This window comes from Mus caroli, unplaced genomic scaffold (assembly GCF_978045245.1).
Source record: "Mus caroli unplaced genomic scaffold, Mus_caroli_1 scaffold_16, whole genome shotgun sequence".
NCBI lineage: Eukaryota > Metazoa > Chordata > Mammalia > Rodentia > Muridae > Mus > Mus caroli.
The window spans coordinates 23,959,784-23,975,366 of record NW_028227271.1 but is presented as its reverse complement, the minus strand read 5'-3'; the positions used below and the strand labels follow the sequence as shown (position 1 = coordinate 23,975,366).

Here is a 15,583-nt window from a genome sequence, read left to right as displayed (position 1 = left end):
ATTTATTTATTTTATGTATATGAGTACACTGTAACTGTACAGATGGTTGTGAGCCATCATGTGGTTGTTGGGAATCAAACTCAGGACCTTTGCTCACTCTAGCCCTACTCGCTCCAGCCCAAAGATTTATTTATTGTTATATGTAAGTACACTCTAGCTGTCTTCAGAAACACCAGAAGAGGGCATCAGATCTCATTACGGATGGTTGGGAGCCACCATGTGGTTTCTGGGGTTTGAACTCAGGACCTTTGGAAGAGTAGTCAGTGCTCTTAACCACTGAGCCATCTCTCCAACCCCCCCCCCCCCCATCTTCTGATGAGGTCTCTCATTAAAATGTGTAGTTAACTGATTGGCTATGCGGGCTGTTGTGCTTGCTCTGAGAACCTTGTTTCTACCTTTACAGTTCTGGGGCTACAGGTACACATAGCCATGCCCAGCTCCTTACATAGATGCCAGGGGTCAGACTTAGGTCTTCATGCTTGTGCAGAAAACACTTTGTCTACTGAGCCATCTTCCCACACACTGGGCATAATTCCCACTTAGGGGCCCTTTGGAGCTAAGAGTAGAGACTGGAGATGCCTGAAGGCCTGGCCCAAGGTCTTGAAAGACTCATGAGACACTCCAACACTCCTGCAGGGTGATGGGTGTCAGTCGCCAGTGGAAAGCAGCTCCCATTTGGCCCAGTCCTTTACCAAAGCCTGCCAGAACAAGGCGTGTTCAGTGGGACATCTGCGTCCCAATGTCTGGCAGGAGACACACCAAAATGAGCATTTACAGAGCAGCCTCCAGCACCAGGCACCCTAGAGAATGCTTCAACATCATAGTTTCTTCTGGTCGCCTACAGGGCTGCAAAAGAATCTATTTTCATCCAAGGAGACAGGCTCAGAAAGGCAAAGACTTGCCTGCGAGTACACAGCCAAGTCACAGTACCAAATTCCCGGTTTAACAGTAACTAGGAATGCCAGTACTCAGCATCTACCATGTGCCCAGGCAGGCTTCAAGGTCTTTCCACAGACCAATGAAAGGAGAAACTCCTTGAGGTCACAGGCAATGTATGGATTTGCCCTTGGTAGCCACAGGCCTGCCTTGTGCTTCAGGAACTGCTTGGCATGCAGATTGCTTGCAGACACCCCTGTTCTGCTCCCAGAAGCAGGAAGAGTGCTAGAAGATCTTGTGCAAACCTAGAATAGATTGGAAGGTAGGCACAGGGCAGACCTTAGCTCAAAGTCCGATACCCTTTAGAGCAGATGGACCAAGCAGAATTCCTGAAGGTGTTTCCGAGCTGGGTTTTGCCTTCTTAATCCACTTCATGCACACCCCAATACTGCCTATAGTTGTTGGCCTGACCATTTCTCTACCGTGGTAGAATCTGGTCCCTTCTTCTGTTAGAAGAATGGGAGACCTCATTGCTAGTCCAGAGCTGAGAACACCAGAAATCCAGGCATCAAGGGACAGGGAGGGAGGCAGGGCCATTGGGTGTTGTACTGGTTGGTTTTGTGTGTCAACTTGACACAAGCTGGAGTTATCACAGAGAAAGGAGCTTCAGTTGGGGAAGTGTGTCCATGAGATCCAGATGTGGGGCATTTTCTCAATTAGTGATCAAGGGGGAAGGGCCCCTTGTGGGTGGGACCATCCCTGGGCTGGTAATCTTGGTTCTATAAGAGAGCAAGCTGACCAAGCCAGGGGAAGCAAGCCAGTAATGAACATCTCTCCATGGGTTCTGCATCAGTTTCTGCTTTCTGACCTGCTTGAGTTCCAGTCCTGACTTCTTTCAGTGATGAACAGCAGCATGGAAGTGTAAGCCGAATAAACCCTTTCCTCCCCAACTTGCTTCTTGGTCATGATGTTTGTGAAGGAATAGAAACCCTAAAACAGGTGTCATAGAGGGGAACAACTCTTAGCTCATGAACAATCTGAACTATAGCATAGGCCAGTTAGCACGAGCTAGGACAAGGGCAGCCAAGGGTACATATGGTCCCAACTAAGATACTGATCTGCTTAGGCCATTTCAGGACCATGGAGAGCTCCACAGGCACTCTGTCACTCTGACACTCAGTGACACCTGTCAGGCTGTGTCCTAGAGTTGCTGCTCCACGAATCCTGTCACAACCTCCAGGGGTACTGGCCAGATTCAGCTGAGCCTGAGTCTGAGGTCATGGCTGGGTCATTGCGATGGGTGATACCCTAACCATATTAACAAACACAGGTGAGGGAGAAAGCCCCACCCTCAGCATGGGGGACACTGTCCTATGGGATAGGGGCCTGGAGCAAACAGAAAAAGCAGAGAAAATTCCTGTCTTCCAGGATTTGGGACACTGCTGCCCCACAACTCTACATGCTCTGGCCTTGGGACTCCAGGGTTCACATCAGTGGTTCCAACTCTCAGTCTTGGACTGGGAATCACACCAGGGTTCCCTGGTTCTGAGACCCTCAGACTTGGACTGGATCACACACCTTGCCCACTAGGGCCCCTATTTGGCAGAGGCATGACTATTACGGACCAACCTCCGAAACCACGTGAGCCAGTCCGCCCAATAAATCCTCTGTCTGTCTCTCTCTTGTTGAGCTGTGTGCCTATCTAGAGAACCTGACTCACAGTCGCAGCGCTCTATCTTGTCAGATTTCTTCTCCATGTCACCTTCCAACAAGAGCCAAGGAAAAGGGTGTATGGGAGGGACTAGAGAGATAGAAGAGGGAGAGAAATCTCCCTGGATCAGACTTGCCATTGTCCTACTGACACCTTGGCTTGGCCTCAGCCTCCTATGTCCAGGAGGTAGCTCACCTCCGCCCTTTTACCAATTCAGCCAGGAGGTTCAGTCCCAGGGGCAGGATGCAGCTGGTACTGTGGTCTCTTGGGACATGGTACCATTCTCTAGCTCACACCTGCCTCAGCAGGCTCAGGGTCTGTCTGGTCTCCACAGCAGAGCCCCAACACTGTTTCTCGTTGGTTTGAGATAGGATAGCACCTCTCTGGGCTGGAGTTTGTTCCTGTGAGCCCCTAACCTGAAGGCAGTCTAACTGGGGACAAATTACAGGTTGAGAGCTAGCGTGGACTGAACACTTAAGCCAACCATAGGCTCTTTGTGTGGACTTCTATAAAACTCCTAACAAGACAGTGAAGCTACAGAGAAGCAGGTCTATATGCCCAAGGCCATGCACAGCACAAATGACAGAACTGGGGGTTGGATGGGGCCATCTGCACCTGGGTGAATGACAGTGAATACCTTGAGAAAGTTCTGGGAAGCCCCTGGAGAATTGCGGGTGAATTTTTCTGGCTTGAGTTAGACCTAAGTATAGCCTCTGAGCTCTGGGATCAGTCTCTGCAGAAGGGCGCCAAAGAGCTTTGTCTTCGGAGAGCTGCCTGTCTGAGCCTCGAGGGCAGTGGCTCATCTCTCTGGATGTCAGTCAAGTCCTTCATCCATTGAACTTGGTTTTCAGGCAGCTCCTGGGGCAGATCTTGGGGTCCTAAAGTCCGGAACATCCTGGGAAACGAGGTTGAAGTGGGGCGGTGTCCCTAGAGCCTCCATTTCTGGCAGTTGTATGACAGTGACCTGTGTCTCCTTATCTGGAGCTCTCTCTTTTTTTTTTTTTTTTTTTTTTTTTTTTTGGTTTTTCGAGACAGGGTTTCTCTGTGTAGCCCTGGCTGTCCTGGAACTCACTTTGTAGACCAGGCTGGCCTCGAACTCAGAAATCCTCCTGCCTCTGCCTCCCGAGTGCTGGGATTAAAGGCGTGTGCCACCATGCCCGGCTCTTTTTTTTTTTTTTTTTTTAAGATTTATTTATTTATTTATTTATTTATTTATTTATATGAGTATACACTGTAGCTGTACAGATATTTGTGAACCTTCATCTGGTTGTTGGGAATTGAATTTAGTAGCTCTGCTCCCTCCGGTCGGCCGGGCGGTTTATGAGCCACCATGTGGTTGCTGGGATTTGAACTCAGGACCTTTGAAAGCGCAGTCAGTCCTCTTACCCACTGAGCCACCTCACCAGCCCCCTGGAGCTCTTATCTAAGGAAAGTGAGAGCAAGGAGCTCCAGGCATGCTGCTGAAATCCCCTGCCCAGGTCACTTCCCAGGTCCATGCAGACAGCAGTGTGGCTGCTACCCAAAGCCAGACTATCTCCCATCCTGTTAATCAACGTATCTCCCAGAGTTGACAGTTTCCTGCCACTCTTGTCAGAGCCCTCTGTCCACAGCCCGCCCCCTCCCCCCTTACCACTTTACCACCTTGGAAGGCAATCATGGAGGGCAGAGGCAAAGCACATATGAAAGTAAGAGGATAACTTGCCAGAGTTGGTTCTCCTACCATGTGGGTCCCAGTGATGAAGCTTGGGTTGTCGGGTTTGGTGGCAAGCTCCTTTATCTGCTGAACCTTCTTGCCAGCCCAGTCTACACTCCTGACCTTGACCTTGAACCCTACATGATCTGACTAGGTCCTGCTCTTGTTTTCCCTGACCCCAGCAAGGTATCCTGGTCTGAGTTTAAGCCACAGATGCACAAAGGAGTGGTGTGATTCTAGGTCTGCCAAAAGACGGGAACTCAAGAAGCTGCTAATCTAAGCCCTGGAGTCCCAAGGTCGGGAGGTGGAGAAGAGAGAAACTTGCCCTGGCTCTGCCATTTTGTTCCCTCTGGACCCATTCCCATTAGATAGTATCTGCCCCTGAGCAGAGGTTGCACCCTCTTCCTTCAGCCTACCCAGTCAAACCTCTGAAAATACTCTCTAGATGCTGAGAAGTGACACATGCTCAGTTCTCCAGGTATCCCTTAATCCAGTCATTTAACCCATCAGGTCACTGCTCAGGGAGCCTGTCTGGCCAGCCCATGAGTCTGTGCCTGTACCCATCTGTCCTTTAATTCTGCTTCGTTACTTCCCAGGTCAGAGCTCTATCCTGCACAGCATTGTGTGAGTGCTTCATCCCACACTGACAGTAAGCTCTCCTTGGGCAAGGTTTGTCCCTGAAGATTCTCAGTGGTTGGCTAGGTGTTGGCACATGACCGTGGCTGGCTGCCCACTACATATTCTCTGGGTGGACTCTGTCATTCCACTTGGGTTCAACTTAGCAGGTGGAAAGGGCTTAAGTGAGCCATCATTGATTCTTGCAATTAAGTACCCTACTGACCCGGTGGCAATGGACACATTGGCTCATTCCTTTGGCTACAGTTTCTTCATGTATACAAGACTGACATGGTACCTGCTTTGGGTTGGGGAGATTGTGTGAGGCTGTGCACATAGCATACTTAGGACAGAAACTGATGGAAGGGAGGCATCAAGCCTCAGAGAAGCTTGGTAACAGAGGCAGAAACATTGCAACACATTGCAACACAGTAACAGACAGGAACATCGCAACAAGGTAACAGAGAAAGGAACATCGCAACATAGTAACAGAGACAAGATCATAGCAACACAGTAACAGGCAGGAACATCGCAACAAGGTAACAGAGAAAGGAACATCGCAACATAGTAACAGAGACAAGATCATAGCAACACAGTAACAGAGGCAGGTACATCACAACAAGGTAACAGAGACAGGATCATGGCAACAGGACCCAGTGTGCTCCTCAATGTTAACTGTACCTAGATCTCCTGTACAGTTGAGTGAGAGAGGCAGGCTTGCCTGAGGAACCTGCCGCCATTTTCGAGCGGTGACTCAGTCACCGTCATGGTGTTTTGGGCAAAGTCTTGCCATCCTTCCAAGTCTGTTTTCCCATCAGTAAAAACTGTGGTCACAGTGACCTCTTGAAAGGCCAAGAGTCTTAACTGAGGCCCTGAGACAAAATGCTTGTTTATCCCATTTCACAGTGTATTTGAGGCAGACCAAAATAAAGATTCAAGAGAGAGGGAGACTCTAGAAAGAGCAGGCTGCGCCTTCTGATCACACAGCTAAGAGAAGATCCTGCTGGATGTTTCTATCCTGGAGCATTCGAATGGCTGAAAGTTTACTGTGCTTACTGTGCACCCACTGTGCACCCACTGTGTACCCACTGTGCGCCGGAAACTCCATGTCCAGGTCCCAGGTTTGAAGGCAGGTTCAGAATGTTTAGGAGCTTGCTAAAGGCCAGGAACATATTTTTCTTTCTTTCTTATTTATTTATTTTGGTTTTTTTGAGACAGGATTTCTCTGTGTAACCCTGACTGTCTGGAGCTCACTCTGTACACCAGACTGGCCTCAAACACTTAGGAAGCAGAGGCAGGTGGATCTCTATAAATTCAAGGGCAGTCTGGTCTATGTTGTGAGTTTTCAGGACAGGCAGTGCTAAATCTCAAGACCCTCGTCTAAAACAGCCAGGCAGGCCTGTCCACCCAGACCTTTAATCTCACCACTCCGGAAGCAGAAGTGGGCGGATGTCTGTGAGCTCAAAGCTAAGCCTGGTCTACATAGCAGTTCGAGTCAAAGTTGTACAAAGAGACCCTGTCTCAAACAAAACAAAACACCAAAACACAGCAAAAACCAAAACTAAACAAAATACACAACGTCATTAAGAATTTAAAAAAAAAAAAAAAAAAGGCGGCCGGGTTGTGGCGCTGCAGTCAAGTGTTGGTGCTCAGTCCACGGGACTCCGCGGACACGCAGGGACACGCAGGGGTACTTGTACTGCCTCCGGGAACACCAGTCTGCCTGGTTCCGTCCCTACTCCACAGGGAGGCCTCGGTCATGTTCTTCAGGGCCCAGGTGAGGCGAGCTCTTCAGCGAGTGCCCGGCAAGCAGCGATTCGCATCTACAGATTCCTGCCCTTCTTTTTTGTCCTGGGAGGAGCGATGGAGTGGATCATGATTAAAGTGCGCGTGGGCCAGGAGACCTTCTATGATGTCTACCGTAGAAAAGCTTCAGAAAGACAGTATCAAAGAAGGCTGGAAGATACATCAGAAACCAATCTTCATAAGCTAATAAAGTAAATATGAATTTCAAAAAAAAAAAAAGAATTAAAAAAAAAAAAGCAAACTGGTTTTGGGTGTGAGCAATTAGAGTGGATTTCTTTGTTCTTGGTTTAGTATCAATCACAAATTTCAGCACGTTAGACACTAGGTCCAATCCAGTTGTTTTCTTGAATCAATAATGAATTGAAAAGACTTTCATGTTAATAGAAATAGATCTTCCCTTGCCTTTTAAATTCCACAAAACACGCCTAGTCTTTTCATTTCCCTTGTTTTGCTAAATGAATCGCTGTACTCACCAGATGTGGGAACTAAGCCCTTGTTCTTCATTGGGGCCATTTAATTTCTCAAATAGTATCTGGTTGTGGATAGAGATGTTGGTCTAGCTCTCATTCAGCCTCTTTCCTATTAATCTACAGAAAGGAAACAGACACCAGCTTGTCACTGTCACTATTAACTGACCTCCATTTTATTTGGATTTTTTATGTTATTTTGGTGGACTTTGGTGTTGGGGGTGCCACCTGGGGCCTCCAGCATGCCAAGCATGCATGCCTTTTCCCCACAACACCCCTAGAAGAGAATGTATTTCTTTCAGAGTATTCGACGGCGGACAAGCTTGTACAGGCAGGGCCTGGGACAGAAACCTAGCCTTTGGTATCTTTGTCCTTTCCGTAAAATGTTCCTGTCAGGGCAGAGGATGGAGCTCAGTAGGAAAGTGCCTGAGCTTGCAAGGCCAGTGACCAAACTCCAGAAACTCAGAAAAAAAGCAAAACATTCCTCTCTGAGGTTTTGGTTCTTTTCCCAGGTCCCTCACTTCTGTCCTCTCTGACAGCTGGAGCGTGGAATAGAAAGACATGTTCTCTGCTAGGTGGTGGCAGCAGCAGCTGCACATGCCTTTGATCCCAGCACTGGGAGGCAGATTAAATATGGACTTTGAAACCCTTACTTTTGGAGAAAGCAGATTGGTAGGCCCCAGTTAACAAAATAAAGGAGCAAAGGAAGGAATTCCATACTCTGAGCTCAGAGTAGCTGTCCTCAGTTGGGGATCTCTCTGCATCTAGAGAGGAGAAATGAGCTCTGACCCAATTTCAGTTTAACACTGGTAGGGCTGGGTGCTGTAGTGCAGAAAAGCCTTTAATCCCCAGCCCTTGGACGGAGAGGCAGGCGGATCTCTGTGAGTTTGAGGCCATCTTGGTCGACATCGCTAGCTCCAGGACAGCCAGGGTTAATAATAGAGACCTTGTCTTAAAGGGGGGAGGAGTGTAAAACCTCTTTACAGGCACCCCCCCAATGGTTTTTTTTTTTTTAATATTCTGCCGGGCATAGTGGCGCACACCTTTAATCCCAGCACTTGGGAGGCAGAGGTGGATTTCTAAGTTTGGGGCCAGCCTGGTCTACAGAGTGAGTTCCAGGACAGCCAGGGCTATACAGAGAAACCCTGTCTCAAAAAAAAAAAAAAAACAAAAAAACAAAAAAAACAAATATATATATATATATATATATGAATATATATATATGTATGTATGTATATATATATATATATATTCTATGTGCATTGGTGTTTTGCCTGCATGTATGTTTTAGCTAGAGTTAAAGTTTCATGTGTGCTAGACTTGAACCTGGGTCCTCTAAAAAAGCAGCTAGTGCTCATAGCCTCGGAATCATCTCTCCAGCCCGTATTGACAGGTCTCTGGTAACCAATTTAGTGTCTGGGATACACAGACATTAAAGGTAGGAGGTCTGAGGGGACCTTCCTTGTTAGAGACAAAATAATAAAATTAGGAGGCCATCCCAGGATGGGGGGAAAGGGGTTGGCAGCTTAGTGAACACACTTTTCTACCTTTAGAGTTTGGCCTGATTTTTTTTTTTTTAAGATTTAATTTTATTTTATGTATATGAGTACACTGTAGCTGTACAGATGGTTGTGAGCCTTCATGTGATTGTTGGGAATTGAATTTAGGACCTCTGCTCACTCTGGTCAACCCCACTTGCTCCGGCCCAAAGATTTATTTATTATTATAAATATTATTATACATAAGTACACTGTAGCTGTCTTCAGATGCACCAGAAGAGAGCTTCAGATCTCATTACAGCTCATTTTGAGCCATCATGTGGTTGCTAGGATTTGAACTCAGGACCTTCAGAAGAGCAGTCAGTGCTCTTACCCACTGAGCCATCTCAGCAGTCCTTGGCCTGATTTCTTACCTTGATGAGTTGGTGGTCCTTAAATCCCAAAACGAGGTACTTAAAACTCTTAGTCTCTCAGCATTTTTCTATGAAAATGCATGAGGAAGGTTTGGGTGGTTCCTTCAGAGAGAGAGAGAGAGAGAGAGAGAGAGAGAGAGAGAGAGAGAGAGAGAGAGAGAGGAGAGAGAGAGAGGAGAGAGAGAGGAGAGAGAGAGAGAAGGAAGCTGGGCATGGTGGCGCATGCCTTTAATCCCAGCACTTGGGAGGCAGAGGCAGGCGGATTTCTGAGTTTGAGGCCAGCCTGATCTACAAAGTGAGTTCCAGGACAGCCAGGGCTACACAGAGAAACCCTGTCTCAAAAAACAAAACAAAAAAAGGAGAAAGAGAAGGAAAATTAGAAAAGGAACAGTAGCCCAGGACAGGGCATCTGCAAGCCCCTGGGCACTTGGCAGATGCTCCATACCCCATCCTCTACCCACTGGAGCCTGACACCCCTCTAGGACAGTCTCCCCCTGGCTACATTTTGCTCTAGGAACCAAGCCTAGTCCTGATGAGCAGTGTGTGGCTTCTGGTGGAGGAACAGACTGCAGAGAGGTGATGTGTGGTGGGTCTCAGGGCAGTGGGAACTTAGTGCAGGACATTCTCACAGGCGACTGCAGCTAGAACTCCTCTCAAGTCCCCTTCTTAGGGCAGGATCCTCAGGCTGCCCTCCCTGACTTCTTGTTCTCTCCATCTCCTGCAGGATGAAGATGAGACGCTACAAGCTCTTTCTCATGTTCTGTATGGCTGGCCTGTGCCTCATATCCTTCCTGCACTTCTTTAAGACCTTATCCTATGTCACCTTCCCGAGAGAACTGGCCTCCCTCAGCCCTAACCTCGTATCCAGCTTCTTCTGGAACAATGCCCCTGTCACTCCCCAGGCCAGTCCGGAGCCGGGTGGCCCCGACCTATTGCGGACACCCCTCTACTCCCACTCTCCCCTGCTCCAGCCACTGTCCCCGAGCAAGGCCACAGAGGAACTGCACCGGGTGGACTTCGTGTTGCCGGAGGACACCACGGAGTATTTTGTGCGCACCAAAGCTGGTGGTGTGTGCTTCAAACCAGGTACCAGGATGCTGGAGAAACCTTCGCCAGGGCGGACAGAGGAGAAGCCCGAAGTGGCTGAGGGCTCCTCAGCCCGGGGTCCTGCTCGGAGGCCCACGAGGCACGTGTTGAGTACGCGGGAGCGCCTGGGCAGCCGGGGTACTAGGCGCAAGTGGGTTGAGTGTGTGTGTCTGCCAGGCTGGCACGGGCCCAGCTGCGGGGTGCCCACGGTGGTGCAGTATTCCAACCTGCCCACCAAGGAACGCCTGGTACCCAGGGAGGTGCCGAGGCGGGTTATCAACGCCATCAACATCAACCACGAGTTCGACCTGCTGGATGTGCGCTTCCATGAGCTGGGAGATGTCGTGGACGCCTTCGTGGTCTGCGAATCTAATTTTACCGCCTACGGGGAGCCTCGGCCGCTCAAGTTCCGAGAGATGCTGACCAATGGCACCTTCGAGTACATCCGCCACAAGGTGCTCTATGTCTTCCTGGACCACTTCCCACCTGGTGGCCGTCAGGACGGCTGGATTGCGGATGACTACCTGCGCACCTTCCTCACCCAGGATGGCGTCTCCCGCCTGCGCAACCTGCGGCCCGATGACGTCTTTATCATCGACGATGCGGACGAGATCCCTGCGCGTGATGGTGTGCTGTTCCTCAAACTCTACGATGGCTGGACAGAGCCCTTCGCCTTCCACATGCGGAAGTCCCTGTATGGTTTCTTCTGGAAACAGCCGGGCACACTGGAGGTGGTGTCAGGCTGCACCATGGACATGCTGCAGACCGTGTATGGGCTGGATGGCATCCGCCTGCGCCGCCGCCAGTACTACACCATGCCCAACTTCCGGCAGTATGAGAACCGCACCGGCCACATCCTAGTGCAGTGGTCTCTCGGCAGCCCCCTGCACTTCGCGGGCTGGCATTGCTCCTGGTGCTTCACACCCGAGGGCATCTACTTTAAACTCGTGTCGGCCCAGAATGGCGACTTCCCCCGCTGGGGTGACTATGAGGACAAGAGGGACCTCAATTACATCCGCAGCTTGATCCGCACTGGGGGATGGTTCGACGGCACGCAGCAGGAGTACCCTCCTGCGGACCCCAGTGAGCACATGTATGCTCCTAAATACCTGCTCAAGAACTATGACCAGTTCCGCTACTTGCTGGAAAATCCCTACCGGGAGCCCAAGAGCAATGTAGAGGGTGGGCGCCGGAACCAGGGCTCAGATGGAAGGCCATCTGCTGTCAGGGGCAAGTTGGATACAGTGGAGGGCTAGGGCTGTGCAATTTCACTGGGCTGGGTAGGCTGAAATAATGGCTAAGCCAGTGCTATCTTTGGCCTCCTCGTTATCCCGGGGCTCTTGAGAGAACCAGGAGTCCTTGTAGATGGATGGTCCTCTGTGCTCAGGCCTCTAGAATTAAGGGTCAGGCCTTTCACCCTAAAACAGAAAAAAATTATTTTCTAGTAGAGAAGAGCAAGCCCAGACATCTATGCAGCATTTTTATTCCCAAGAGTGCTGTGGGAAAGAGGTGTTCCTGGAGGGCATAAGGTGGTGTTCTGGGACTGGGAGTGCTATGGAACTTCAGTCTAGTTAAAGAGAAGCCCACCGTTGACACCTGGGACTGTTGTCCATTACAGGACAAGGAGGTATACCATGCCAGGGGTTCCCAGAATCTTGTAAATGAATGCATTTGGGTCCAGGAGCAAGAAGAGACAGTAGGGAGGGACTAGAAACTGTATTTGCTCTTGATGTGGGCCAAGAAGCTAGGGAAGCACCGGAAGGTACCCTGGAGAGAGCGCACTTGGCAGCTTCCTCAGACATGCTGGACCCAAGGAATGAGGTCCCGCAGGGCTGGGAGGATGGGCCGTCAGTCCCATTGCCTCTGTAAGAAGGCATGCTGGGGGTGATGTGAACTCTTCCTCTGGTCCCAAATGTACCCTTGACAGCTATTCTCACTTTTCCTCTTGCTGTCTTGTGGGAGCCACTTGCAAAGGACTCTAGGAGTCTAGTTTTTGGGGTGGGACAGGAGCTGGAGACCATAAGGACAGCCAGTATAGTAGGTGAGACAAGAGAAGGAGACTGACAGAGGCCTCTCCACGCCTCTCTCCCTCCCTATCACTCTCTGCCGGCATCCAGTCCCATATTACAGCATCCCAGTTCTGTGCCACTCCACCCCCACGCCCATAAGAGCAGGCTAGGGGCCAGGAAGGGACCACAAGGTTCTCCTGGGTCCAAGAAAGAACATTAAGGTCAGTGGTATATCAACCCATCCCTCTTAAATTTGCCTTGTGGGTGGGGGGTACAGGATGTATTTCAGAAGATGCTAAGCTGCTGTAGAAGTCCCTTGGCAACCAGCAAGCAATTCAAATAAGACCAGCTTGTTACTAAGTAAATAGTCCAGGAAGAGATGGTCCAAAGCCTGTTAGACAGTCAGCTTAGCTTCACATACAGCTTCCAGGTCTGGATAGAGGGGCTGCACCTGCTCGCATGATAAGAGGAGGAAGTGTGGACTCTTCCCTGTGAAGGGCAGGAGTCAGATGTGTCTGTTGCTTCTGATAGTGTCTTACTGGTCTGGACTTAGCTGCATGGCTATAGGTAGTTGCAAGGAAAACTGGGAAATGTAGTTTTGAGCAGGACTGCCATATGCCTGCCTCCATTTGAGAGTTCTGTATTACTAGCGGCACCCTTAAGGAAGGGTACAAGTGATTGCTCATTACCCTGCTCTCTTCCTATCTGCCCTGGGGTTGAGTTACAGTGGGGACTTGCAGGTGTATGGGAAGAATGGGTGCCTCTTCCTGAGGCCCTTGACCTTCCCTTGATGCCAGTATGCAGGGCTACCTGTGGAATGGTCCGTGTTTGTGCGTGTATGTATATTTATGGGCATGGGTGCATGCTTGGTGTGTATTGTACATGTCTGTATCCATGTGTCCCTGTACAAAGATGATACTCACGTGTGGGTGTAGGAGCCTAAGCTTGGCTGTCCTCTTCCTTAGGACCTGGATCTTATAGTCTCATCTCCTATGGCTCCACGAGATGCCCGATACAGGAAGTCCTTGGGGGAACCTTGAAAGCAAGACTAGAAGGGAGTACAGGGTCTGTCTGTCTGTCTGTTTTTCAGTCTGAGGAATGGAATCTTCCTAGCTATATGGATATGCAGCTGAGAGCCCACCACTCCCTCAGCCCCTCTTGGCTCTCTACATCCTTCTCCTGCCACCTCAGCATCTCTTGGATGTAGCTCTGTCTGGAGTAGTTTGCCACGTGGTGGCTGCTCTGACAAACAGGCATGAAGGGCTCTATGGCTTCTCTCCTCCCATTGAGGAACACCCTCCATGGAACCTCTCCTTCAAAGAGCCTTCCTCTCTAGTTCCTCTAGGGACTGAGAGGTGGTCACAGAAGTCAGGGCATCCCAGGGACTGATGGGTCCATCTGAGCCAGGGCTCTCTCCTGAGATGTCTGTGGATGCTTCTGTGATACCTACCCCCTTGAATGAAATCCTTACCCCACACTCTTGGTACCCTCAGCTGCTTCACTGATATCCTGTTCTAGGTATTTCAGGGCTCCTGCCCACAAGTGACCAATTCAGGGAGGGAGAAGGACCCTGGGAAAGCACAGGTCTGCTGGGCTGGCCTTCCTTCTCAGATAGTACAATAGTTTCAACTAGGCAGGAAGAGGCCTGGCCATGGGCTGAGAGACCACCCTCAAGAGGTGGGAGCTAAAGAGTTTCACATATAACCACAGCATACACTGGGAAGTTGAGGGGCAGGGGACCCAGGACCATTCCCCCAATATGAAGAGAAACCGAATTGAATGTGAATGTGGGCACATTCTCCAGGAACCACTGGCCTGGGACCTCTAGACCCAAGGAAGCCTATACTGGCGTCCAGCTGGCCTCATTCACCCAGGGGTCACAGTGGTTAAAAGGGACAAGCTTGTTGAAGCTTTGGAAACAAAGGTAAGATTCAGGGTGGGAAGATAGGACTCACCCAAGCAGGAGGAAGGGCCCTGGGAAATGTGTAATTTAAGGACACCAATAATAATAATAATAGTATTATTTTTTTTGTAAATGAAAATCAATATGTACATTCTGAAATCATTTTCTCTGTAAATGGTTGAATTTCATTTCACCCTTAAAGGGATGCTTAAAGGAGAAGATAATATTAATAATAAAACAGCTGAGAAGTCTGGAGGGCGTGTGTGCTGTGTGTGGCCAGTTTGTGGATGTCCCAGGGCAGAGATGGATAGGACTAGAAAACGCTGGTCTTGCTGACAGATCTGGACCTGTGAGGCACAAGGCCCTCATAAGGTCTGTACACAGTCCCTTCACTTGGGGGTGTGGTCACCTTAGGCTTATGTTTCCCACCTATGGATGGGATTACAGACACTAGGCTGTTCAGTGGGAGGACCCTCCAGAGACCTGGCATTGCTGGCCACTCCCACTGTTTGGCTCACAGCATCAGATAGCATGCTTCTGCCTTTGGGTACCCCTGGTACCCAGTGTTGGTCACGGTCACATGGCTGCTTATGTTCTGGACCTGGGAAGAGATTATGACCTCTTATCTGGGAATGAGTATCTTTCTCCTTGGGTGCTGCAGCAGTCACTAAGGCCTTGGAGCACAGAGCCTCTTGTCCCTGGCTGGGTCCCAAGGATGGTCTGAGAGAGGGCGGAGCAGACTCTTAAGTGCTGCCTTTGTGGAACAACTGTGCAACCTCACCAGACTGCAGGTCCGGAAGCCAGAGGGTGTCAGTGGCCTGATTCCCGAATCAGGCACTGCTCAGGTCTCTGCCCACAGTCGGGAGCTGAGTGGATGTTTAGGATCGGGAGGTGGGATGGGGGTGGGGGAGGAGGTGGGTGGGGGAGGGGGAAGGTGAGTTCTGAAAAACCCAGCAAGTGAAGATGAAGACACGCTGGCATGGCTTGAAGAGGGCGACAGCGACTCACTCACTGCTAAGTTTTTCCCGGATTCTAGCTTGTGTTGGGGCTTGTCATCATATTATCCTCAATAGCTACAAATAGTACATCTTTTCAGGCATGACTTATTAAATAAGCAATTTCAGCCAAGCTCTTGGCTGAAGAATCTCTTTCTCCATCATGCCCACGATGAGATGAATGTGGAAAGGAAAACATAGACCATGCCCGCCTTAGATGTTGGTGTGGCATGTGGTAAATTCCAGCTCTCATGTGGTCAGAGGTTAATGTCACTGCGGGACTGCACTTCCTGCAGACTGAGGAGGAAGACAGGAAGAGACAAAGAGGAGGATACCTAGAGCTGCTAACCAAGCCAGGCATGGGCCCAGGGCAAGGGTCACAGGACAGCGTCTGCAGTTCAGAGGCTGACAGTCATGCAGGAACACAGACAGGGAAGTGCAAACACTGATTCGCTGAGGTGAGGGCTGCAGTACGGGTATCTATTCCACATCTCAGCAAGCACTGCTTGC

At 49.9% G+C, this 15,583-nt stretch overlaps 1 protein-coding gene and 1 pseudogene across 6 annotated transcripts in view; both read left to right on the top strand.

Moving 5' to 3' along the window:
• The window catches only part of Mgat3 (beta-1,4-mannosyl-glycoprotein 4-beta-N-acetylglucosaminyltransferase), a 54,118-nt gene extending 39,787 nt beyond the window's left edge, over positions 1 to 14,331 (top strand). For all 6 annotated transcript variants that reach the window (XM_085831375.1, XM_085831376.1, XM_085831374.1 and 3 more), the window contains exon 2: positions 9,805 to 14,331. In XM_085831375.1, coding sequence (XP_085687501.1) covers positions 9,806 to 11,422 — 1,617 coding nt within the window. In that variant the 5' untranslated portion in view covers position 9,805 and the 3' untranslated portion in view covers positions 11,423 to 14,331. The remainder of the gene's footprint in view (positions 1 to 9,804) is intronic.
• Positions 6,541 to 6,896, top strand: LOC110310778 (ubiquinol-cytochrome c reductase complex assembly factor 5 pseudogene; annotated as a pseudogene).
• Positions 14,332 to 15,583: the final 1,252 nt, after the last annotated feature.